Here is an 11,132-nt window from a genome sequence, read left to right as displayed (position 1 = left end):
TATTCTGCGGATGGTGTACAAGTGGTAAGATGCCATGCCCAGTGTGCATGCAGGCTCTGCGAATGATTTGGCTGAGTAAGGGTGGAAAGTATGTAGACTTTGACCTGCATCGACAGTTCCTCCCTCAAGACCATCTAGACAGGGAAGACAAGAAGAACTTCACGAAAGGTCGGGTTGTTCATGAAGTAACCGAGATTCCAACATTTTCGGGGGCAGATGTTCTTGCTCAGCTAAAAGCTCTCAAGCCTAAAGTCAAAGGCAAAGCCAAAGCCAAAGCCAAAGGCTTCGAGGGATATGGTGAGACGCACAACTGGACGCACATTACCCCCTTCTCGCAGCTTCCCTATTTCAAGGACCTCAAACTTCCTTACAATATTGATGTGATGCACACCAAAAAGAATGTGGCAGAGTCACTTTTCCACACGATCCTCAACATTCCTGATAAGACGAAGGATAACGTAAAAGCTAGAGCCGATCAACAGAGAATTTGTGATAGACCACGCCTGAACATGAAGCCTCCCACAGGCGGTCGAAAAAACTGGTTCAAGCCAGATGCTGACTTTGTCCTTAAACCGCCAGAAAAAAAAAGAAGTACTTATCTGGCTGAAACAAATTTTGAAGTTCACCGATGGTTATGCATCGAATATAAGTAAGGGAGTCAATCTTTCAACGGGCAAAGTGACCGGCCTGAAGAGTCATGACTACCATGTATGGATTGAGCGGATAATGCCGGTGATGGTTCGAGGCTATGTCCCCGAGCATGTCTGGCGAGTGCTTGCCGAGCTTAGCCATTTCTTCCGCACGCTCTGTGCTAAAGAAGTAAGTAAAGAGGTGATTGAAAAATTGCATAAGAAGGCACCGGAGTTGATAGTCAAGCTAGAGAAGATCTTTCCGCCAGGCTTCTTTACTCCGATGACACATCTCATTCTGCACCTCGCGAACGAGGTATTGTTGGGGGGCCCTGTGCAAAATGCTGGCAGTACGGCCCTGAGAGGCAGAACAAGCATCTCCGACGGAATGTGGAAACAAAGCTAAGATTGAAGCTTCCATAGCTGAGGAAGTTATCCTAGAGGAGGTGTCAGACCTCAGGACATCATACTATCCAGACCATGTTCCCCATCTGCATAACAAGGTGCCTCGATACAATATAGAAGAGCCCAAGTATCAACCCAGGCTCGATCTATTCAACGCGCAAGGTGGGAGGGCTGGGGCCTCGAAATCTTATAACATGCCACGACAAGAGTGGGAGGACCTCATGTTCTATATCTTGCACAACATCAAGGAAGTTGAGGAAGTGTGGATGAGGTAATACCACTACACCATTCCTTTATGTCTTCCACATCATCATGTTTCATGTTCACTTAGTCCCGGTCTAACACCGCTTATCTTTTTTTAGTGATTTCGTTTAAGAGGAATGGACGGGAGTGAATCCTCCTACTGAGGCGGAGGCACTTACTCTTCTCCGTCATGGAAACCCTGGACGTAAAAATTTTGTTGCTTGGTTCATGGAGAAAGTAATTTTCCACACTCCCCTATTAAATACCTACTTCAACATTTATTAGTTAACCGAACTAATGCACGCAACAATTTCCATTATACTTGTAGGGAAAAGATCTGAACATATCTATGGATGATGAATTGAGATGGGTTTCCATGGGTTTTGACCCTGCCGACATGACATGTAAAAAGTATGATGTGAATGGGTATCGCTTCCATATAGAGGAGCACCAAAACAGCCACCCCGATCCCAAAACTATAAATACTGGAGTGTACACCCCCGGTCAAAATTCAGTAGACTACTACGGAAGGGTACAAAATATATACGATGGTTCGATCCGCGGGAGGGGGTAAAACATACGCCTTCCATTGGTTTGGTCGAAGTTAAACCATCAACCGTCTATGCCGGAGCCAATCTCTTCATTGCGGCTACCCAAGCTACACAAGTATATTTTCTGCCTTACCCATGCCATAAAGTGTATGTAAAGGGTTGGGAAGTTGTGTTCAAGGTGTCGCCACATGGTAAGCTACCAGACCCAAATGAAGAAGATTACTACAACATTAACCCCATGACATACGAGGGAGTGTTCTATCAAGAGCAACCTGATGATGATGATGATGATGATGTGGTTAGAAACGATGACGCTAGACCATTGGGTGATGATGATGTGGACCCAAACTTCCACGATGCACGGAATGATGGTGAGACCATCGTCAATGAAAATGACATACTTATGCTAGAAAAGTTAAACGAAGACGCTGACGACGAGGAAGAGCCTCCACCTCCGTCGGACAACGAAGATGATATGATTGATAGTGATGATGAGACGGACCGAGAAAGAGGTTACAACAGTGATGATTCATATGGGTTCTAGCAGATGTACGTTTCAAGTATTTTTTTTTCTATAGTTTAGGAATATGCCTTTTTATGCATTTTTATTAATGTGTTTATTATCATGCCTTTTCCTTCATTTCATTAATTTACTAATTGCTTTTTCTCTTTTCAATGCAGGTTCGTGGAACATGGGCAAGGGGAAGGCCGACGGCGTGGGTTTCCTACGCAAGGTCGTCGGCCTGCCTAGTCGGAGTGGTCGAGCACGTAATCCTCCCCCTCGGCTACTTGACGATGACTCCTCACAGGGAGGTCGAGCGAGAGGTGCCCCTAGAGGAGGAGGGGGCGGGGGGAGAGCCTCTACAGGACGAGGTGCTGGGGGGAGAGCCACTATAGGCGGTCACGGCCAGAAAGAGCGCACCCTCACCGACTTAGGGGTGTTGTCTTCGAGGCCCTCCTCTAGTGAGGTACCCTCCTCTAGTGAGGCAGGCGTGGAGGAGGAGGAGGAGGTGGAGGAGGAGGCTGGCGAGGAGGAGGAGGAGGTTGGGGAGGGGGAGGCAGGCGAGGAGGAGGGTGGTGGCGGGGATGATGGTGGTGACAGGAAGGGGGTTGACACGAAGGGGTGGCTGCGTGGCAACGCAAAGCTACCAAAGCAGGTTCCTGCTACTGAGGAGCAGAAGTGGCTCATTGAGCCCACGGGAAAAGAGTAAGTGGTTCATTATGTTGCTTGTCACATGCTTATTCCGGTTGTTATTTATTTTTCTTGTGACATGCTAATAGTTCATTCTTTTGCAGCAACTGTATATATTCTAAAGGGGTCCGTATTCCCAACGGCCTCATCACCATCTTGCTGAAGTTATATTGGCTGGGGTTGTACTGTCCTGATCCAGTCAGGCAGCCGGACCGTCGGGTTTTGGCCACGAGCTGGGACCACTGGGAAGCGGCCCGTCACGCGGACCATGAGACCCATGCCAAGGCCGTGATCACTAATTTCTGGGTGAGTTCTCTTCAGAAGCACAAGTCCATTCTAGTTTCATGAATGATTTAACTCATGGCTTCTCCCATTCTTGTTTCATGCATGATTGTAGAAATTCTATCGAGTTCTTCCGGAGCACAGGGCTAGAGCGGACCAGATTCTGCTGCGCCAATGCAAGAAGAAGGCCCGCCAGATGCAGTACGAGGTGCGCTATGTGGCCATCTCCACATACTACCACGACTATCTTGGTGTGAAGATGACCAAGGAAGAAGCGCGGAGGATGGGCATTACCTTGGAGAGGCCCGAGTTCTTGGCGGTAAGTATAAAAGATTTTTCATTATGCTTTCATATATTATGCTTTCATTATGCTTTCATTACCTTGTGGTACATTATGCTTTATGCTTTATGCTTCCATAACACCAATTTGGACACACCTACATGCCATTATGCTTTTATTATGTAGGTGTGTCCAAATTGGTGTTATGGAAAAGACGAGTCCTGGGCGGCACTGGTGGATCTTTGGTGTGATGAGGCTGGAGCCTGGGCGGCTATGAGAACCAAAAATAAGGCTAACCGAGGGACGGAGGGAGTACATTCTCAGGGAAACCGAAACCACTATCTCCACAAGGCAGTTAATGTATGACTAACCCCATTAAACATTCTTATTCTTCTATTTACCATCACTTTCTTATGTATAACTAACCTCTGTTTGGTGGTGCAGGAGGAGAAACTGAAGCAGCCGCTCTCACACATGCAGGCGTGGGAGATCGCCCATACGCGGAAGGACCCCAAGCCTGGCGAGCCCAAGTACTACGGCAAGAAGACCGCAGAGAGGAAGAAGGCCTACTCCGAAGCGTATCTGGAGTTACATCCTGACACACCTAACCCCATTGCGGCGCCTCTGGACGACATGGCGGTGGTGAGGATGGGGCCCAAGGAGCACGGTAGGGAGGCGGTTCTCGATGCTGTGATCACTCCTAGTATCTCCTACACACAGCTTCGTCGGATCGACCCGAGCCTGAGTCAGCGCACGAGCCATCCAGTGACTAGTACACAGTACCTCTTTCAGGAGCAACAATCTGTAAGTATTTTCCCTCTTATCTTCATTTCTCACTTCATTTTCCGCATTTAGTAGTTTTATGAGTTCCATCATGTCATACTGTAGGCCTACATGGAGTACACACGCCAGGAGACCATGGCGTGGCATCAGAGGCTTTATGAACACCAAGTGCAGAGGGATAGCCAGATGCAGCAGGCTTTTCAGGATATGGCGGCCGGCAGGTGTCCTCAGTTCCCTCCAGCACAATGCCCTCCAGCACAACCAGTGCTGATGAGCTTTGAGGAGTTTGTGGCATAGACCGCTGGCCCCTCGCCGGTTAGTTCATCCCCAATCTATTCACCCAAAGCATGTCATGCCTTTCAACACAGTCATATATCCCGTGCATATGTCTTTTCAACATCCAGGGAACAGGTGGATCTACCGTTGGCGACGGTCTTCGCAGCACTCCGGAGACACGGAGCCCGACCACTCCGATCCACGGAGGCGGAGGCGGAGGAGGAGGCGGTCTTGGCGGTAGCGCTGCCGCTAGCAGTGATGACCTGGGCTTCGGCGGTCTTGGAGGTGACGACCTCCGTGGTGCTCGACGTCCTGGCGCTTAAGCCTTTGGGTCACATTGTGGCGGTCTTGGTGGTGATGATACTTATATGCTTGTGATGTTTCTTATTGTTGTTTGTGATATTCTTATGCTTGGTGGTGATGATACTTATATGTTTATGCTTTGCGATGCTTCTTATGATGTGTGATGATGAATTTGTTCTGTGATGCTGCTGGGCCAGCTGTTATGTGATGCATATATTTGTTGTGTGCTATATATATTCAAATGAATTGAGCTGAAACAAAACAGAAAAAAGAAAAAAAACAGAAACTATGCGACGGCTAGGCCGTCGGCATAGAGCTGCCGTGAACTCCCAGTGGCTGCCACGTGGCAGGTCTATGCCGACGGCTTAGCCGTCGGCATAGTTTCAAACTAAGCCGACGGCTAAGCCGTCGGCATAGGCCTGCTCCAGGAGCTCCCAGTGGCTGCCACGTGGCAGGTCTATGCCGACGGTCTAGCCGTCGGCATAGTTTCAACCTAAGCCGACAGCTATGCCGACGGCCAGACCGTCGGCACAGACCTGCCACGTGGCGAGCAAGCATTGGTCAGCACTTGACCGCGGCCGCCGTTAGGCGATAACGTTGCCGATGGCCGGGGCCGTCGGCATAGATGTACGGACGCCGTCGGGATAGGTCCTATGCCGACGGCCTTTCTATGCCTACGGCATTCCTGGCTACGCCGACGGATATGTTGCCGACGGCCCTATGCCGACGGGTGCCGTCGGCATAGGCCTGTCCCGACGGCCTTTCAGGGCTATGCCGACGGCCCTGGCCGTCGGCATAGGGTGCGATTCCGGTAGTGCATAAACGTCCCCTCGAAAAGAGAACTGCTTGTTGAGCCACCTGCATCCGATGGTGTACATGACGATGCATCAGTCAGAGACTTGTATCATCAACAAGATACATAACTAGTCTCTCTCTTCGCTAATACCTTCCGTCGGATTTTACTAGCTAATTACGCTAATATCTTATACTCGAGCATGCATGATATAGAGACTGTATACTGTTTTTCCAACTGATATGCGTTTGGGATTCTTATAGTACAACTAAAATATTTCTTAGTCCCAACTTTAACCATGCAGCAATTTATACTTGTTTCCATTTCTGCTAAGCAGGTTCACTATGCTAATTAGTACTAAAATCCACGAATGGCTGCCAGAGCCTTGCCCACATGGCCACGTCCATGAGCCCAAAACCACAAATGCCAAAGCTGCCAAAGCCCACGCTGAAAACATCTCCCACTCCCAGCAGGAAGCACAGCACTCCTCCTTCTTTAGTCCCACCTCGCCAACCGAGGAGGCTCTCGACGAGCTTAAATACCCGTCTTCACTCTCTTCATTCGTCGAGCTCAGTTACGAGAGCTTGTAACCCGAATGGGGGCATTAAAGTGATGTGGACGCTGTTGTAGCGCTGCGCGCCTGGTTTGGGTGTGCTAGTGCTGGCCCGCCCGTTTCAAGTTGCGTAGTGGACCTGCTGGGGCCTAAGCGAAAGCTGGGCCTCACGGTCCATAATGTGGCAGGCACAGCGTGAGGTTGGCTTCACAGAGCAGCGACAACTTCCCGCTCGAACCATCACTTTTTTCTTTGTGTTGTGTATAACAGTATTTTTTTTTTTTGCTTACCCTTTCGGCTCTTCAATATAAACTGAGAGTAACAGGTTTATTTGCTTACTCTTTTGACTGGAGTATAAATTATGAGTATTTCATTCTTGTGTTGCACATTACAATAGTATTTGCTTACAATTTTGACTCTTCGGTATAAATTGTGAGTCTCAAATATAAAATGTGATTATTCCTTTTTTTTTTGGTGATGCTCATAAGAGGTTTATTTGCTTACTCTTTTGAATCTTGAATATAAATTGTAAGAGTTTGGTATGGTTGATGGTTTTCTTGTTTACCTTCTTTTGCTTCCGGTCTTTTCATTATCCTATAATACTGCAACAAAGCAGCAGCTTAACGGTCCACCCTGCAAGGCCTAGGATAAACACTGATGATTACAACAAAGTGACAATTCTGAGTTTGCAACTCTGGATGCATTCAGCAAGTTACTCACAACATCTTTACTTCTAAAGTTACCAAAGTAGCCACTTGACAACACGCTCCTTATTGTTATTGTTCTCTCTTAGAGATCCAATGGCCTCATCACTTGGTGCCCCAAAAAGCTGGATACTACTAATATGGTCGAGCTACTCTGTCCCAGTCACTGAAGAAGCAGATGGTGCAATGGAGTATGAGCATTGCTGCACGGCGATCTGGTCGACGGCGAGCGTGTCCGTAGGGAACAGGCAGGAGCCGGCGTGGGTGCCCTGCAGCGGCGCGCATGGCGTCGGGGTGACGCCGGCCGACACGCCCTCGACATCGGCGCAGTTCCACGACACCTTCTTCTTCTTGGTCATCTCGGCGGTGACGTTGGCCATGTAGATGCCCTTGAAGGGCACGCCCTAGATGCCCTGCATCCTGGCGGCCTCCTTCCAGACGCCGGTGGCCACCACGTCCTGGTAGCTGATGTTCTCCATGACGGGCACGCCGGTCTTGTTGTAGCCATCGTCGGGGTGGGACTTGTAGTCGCCGGTCATCCAGAAGACGTGCTTCATGCCGTCGAGCCTCATCCGGCGCGCGTAGACGTCGCGCACATACGCGCCGCGGTATTAAGGTGATGTGGACGCTGTTGTAGTGCTGCGGGCCTGGTCTGGGTGTGCTGTTGCGGGCCCGCCCGTTCAAGTTGCGTAGTGGACCGCCTGGGGCCTATGCAAAACCTGGGCCTCACGGTCCATAATATAGCAGGCACATCGTGAGGCTGGCTTCACAGAGTAGCGACAGCTGCCCGCTTCCGACGGTGGAAGGATAACGGGCCGCTGCACTCCTAGGCCACTTGGGCCTCGCAGTCTACTCTAGCGAACCATCACTTTTTTCTTTGTGCTGCATAAAAAAGTATTTCTTTTGCTTACTCTTTTAGCTCTTGAATATAAACTGAGAATATTTCCATTTTTTCCTGTTGCACGTACACATAACAGGTTTATTTGATTACTCTTTTGACTTGAAAATAAACTTTGCATATTTTCTTTTTTGTGTTGCCATTAAATTTCGTTTTTGCTTTTACAATTTTGATTCTTGGGTATAAATTGTGAACCTTGAATATAAATTGTGAGTACTTCTTTTTTTATTGTGCTGAACATACGAGTTTTATTTGTTTACACTTTTGACTCTTGAGTATAAATTATGAATTTTTCCTGCACATAAGAGGTTTATTTGCTTACCTTTTGTGCTTCCGATCTTCTTATCGGATAATACGGCAAAAGAGCAGCGGTTTGACGGCCTGCCTTGCAATGCCTAAGATAAGCACCGATGATTGCAACAAAGTGACAATTTTGAATTTGCAACTTTGTATGCATTGAAAAGGTAAGTAAGAAGTTACCCACGACAACTTTTCTTACTTCTAAAGTTACCAAAGCAGCCACTTGACAACACACTCTTTATTGTTACTGTTCTCACTTAGAGACCCAATGACCTCACCACTTGGTGCAGCAAGAAGTTGGATACTATATAGTTGAGCTACTCTGTCCCAGCCATTGAAGTGGTAGCAGATGCGACTGAGTATGAGCACTGTTGCACGGTGATCTGGTCGACGGTGAGCGTGTCAGTGGGGAACGGGCAGGAGCCGGCGTGGGTGCCTTGAAGCGGCGTGCATGGCACCGGGGTGACGCCGGCCAAGACACCCTCGACGTTGGCGCAGTTCCACGACACCTTCCTCTCCTTGATCATCTCGGCGGTGACATTGGCCATGCAGATGCCCTTGAAGGGCGCGCTCTGGATGCCCTGCATCCTGGCGGCCTCCTTCCAGACACCAGTGGCCACCACGTCCTGGTAGCTGATGTTCTCCACGACGGGCACATCGGTCTTGTCATAGTCATCGTCGGGGTGGGACTTGTAGTCGCCGGTCATCCAGAAGACGCGCTTCATGCCGTCGAGCCTCATCCTCCGCGCGTACACGTCGCGCACGTACGCGCCGCGCCCGACCGCCGTCTTGATCTGCACCGCTGACTCAGTCCCGATGGCGGTGATGTCCTCGGCGCGCACGTCCCGGATGCTCCCCGACATCTCGCTGCCGAGCGCGATCGCCGCATTGGTGGGGGAGACACGGGTGAGGCGGCGCATCACGATGTGCTCGCTGGGCATGTCGACCACTATGCCGTACTCGTCCCAGCCGCTCTTGATGGCCATGCAGTCGTCGCCGGTTACGACGTAGCAGTCCTCGATGCGCACTTGGGAGCACGAGTCTGGGTTGAGGCCGTCCGTGTTGGGCGACTTGGGGTGTGTTTGGTTGCTGTGACCAGATAGAATGTCATGGGTCCGACCCATTCCCGCAGCTCATTCCCGCGTATGGTTAGTCGAACGAATCAGAACCCACCCGTCGTCCCAGGGAATGGAATATTCGCTCATTATCCGGAACCGAGGCATACCTCGAAATCGACCAGACCTGACCAAACGGGCCGGCCCGGCCTGTGCTAATCGTGTCTGGCTCGGCACGGCCCGCCATGGCACGTTTAATAGTCGGGCCGTGCCGTGCCGGCCCACGGGTGCTGCTCCTTGGCCCAGGCACGGCCTGATTAGTAAACGGGCCGGCGATCTCATTAGAGTTTACAAGGGCGAAAGGCGGAGCGAGGTTCGGCCGCTGCCGCGTTGTGGGCAAATAAAGCTGAGGATGGCGCACATCGTGATGCATTCCATCGCTTCGGCGCTCCTCCTCAGGACTACGTCGCAGCTTCCTGTTCTGGATCACAAGTGAATGTTACCGACTCTGTAAATGTGAGTGGTAGGGTTTGTTGTCAACCACTCCCCCTGTATAACTGTTGTTATCAGTTTGAGAAAGTCCCTCCTTTTTCTGCAGACCAGGGTGTGACTTCATGGATTATGATGGTGTGGTTAATTAGTTCTCGCGCCGTCTGCTCTTATTTTGCATCCTCATTCTAATCACCACCAGGATGTTTACCATCCGTTTTGCTCTCGTTGTCGGATGCTTCATCATCTGAACTTGACGATGCATGGTTCATAAGACTCCTCGATGGCTTCATTGTCAACTTGGCGATGAGGTCAGTGATGCAAAATGGGTCGGTTGCTGGTGGCAGACATCCTCAAGTGTAACTACGAAAATGATGCCGCGGAAACCATGGGACTCAAGTCGAGTCACTAATCCGCCATCTATATTGTTTACGTAATGAGACTCATACAGAACTAATCGTGCTGCAGTTCTATATTGTTTCCATTTCTGTGAAGCAAGTTTTTTTTTGAGCCAATTCTGTGAAGCGAGTACATTGTACTATTTTTTTAGCACTAGTGCATTGTGCTAATTACAAGTAGTTCAAAACCCCACGTTAATTTCAATACCAGCACATTTTTTTGAGCTACCAAAGCCTTGTCCGCATGGCCACCTTCATGGTCTCGATCACCTCCATATTATTCGAGTTAATAATTATGCGATTACAACCCGTCCTTTGCGCAAGCGATAGGCCGAATTTTAACGCCAAAGCTTCAGCCATCAACACATCTGCGCACCAGTCAATCTTACCATCCCCCCCCCCCCCCAAAAGAAGCATCAACGTTAAGTTTAACAAATCCCGTCGGGGGTGCTAGACCATCCTCCTCTTCTCATTGAGTGTCTTAATATTATGTCTGTTTCCTAGCTTTTTTTCCTTGGCTACAAAGTCCAGATGCAGACTGCTGGTGCTGATGCATGCATTTCAGCTCGTCTTGATTAATGCAGACTATTGTTCTTGATTCATGGAATGCAGATGATTAGCAGAAAAGTGCCACCTCAAGAAGTTGCAAAAATTAACAATCGTATATAAATGTATGAACAAAAAGGTTGACTGATAAAGTGAAAATGTTTCATGGGCAAGGCGTACAGTACATGTGTTAAACCAAGACCAGTCAAGGACAACCATCAGACTGCAAATGATTAGAGCATCTCCAGCCGTTGGCCCCCCATTGGCCCCCCAGGCGGCTCGAAAAATCGCCGCCTGGGGGCGAACCGGCGGTAAAATCGGCCTGGGGGCGATGGGGTTCCCAGTCGAAGCTCCAGGGTCGGCCCCAAGCGCCTGTTTTAATTACTTTTTAAACATTTATTTGACTAAAATTCAGCGAACAGGACAAATATTCGGCGAAACAGTGCATTAAT

General features: G+C 49.4%; 1 protein-coding gene across 1 annotated transcript; it reads right to left on the bottom strand.

Moving 5' to 3' along the window:
- Positions 1 to 8,509: 8,509 nt before the first annotated feature.
- LOC123152752 (probable polygalacturonase) lies at positions 8,510 to 9,316 on the bottom strand. Its single transcript, XM_044572219.1, has one exon. The coding sequence runs from the start codon at positions 9,314 to 9,316 to the stop codon at positions 8,510 to 8,512; it is 807 nt and encodes a 268-aa protein (XP_044428154.1).
- Between the last annotated feature and the right edge of the window lie 1,816 nt (positions 9,317 to 11,132).

Source organism: Triticum aestivum, chromosome 7A, assembly GCF_018294505.1.
Source record: "Triticum aestivum cultivar Chinese Spring chromosome 7A, IWGSC CS RefSeq v2.1, whole genome shotgun sequence".
Lineage (NCBI taxonomy): Eukaryota > Viridiplantae > Streptophyta > Magnoliopsida > Poales > Poaceae > Triticum > Triticum aestivum.
This window is presented reverse-complemented; position numbering and strand designations above follow the sequence as displayed.

Excerpts from the sequence above, each read along its gene's own strand:
- LOC123152752 (XM_044572219.1), bottom strand. The coding sequence starts at position 9,316 with ATGGGTCGGACCCATGACATTCTATCTGGTCACAGCAACCAAACACAC.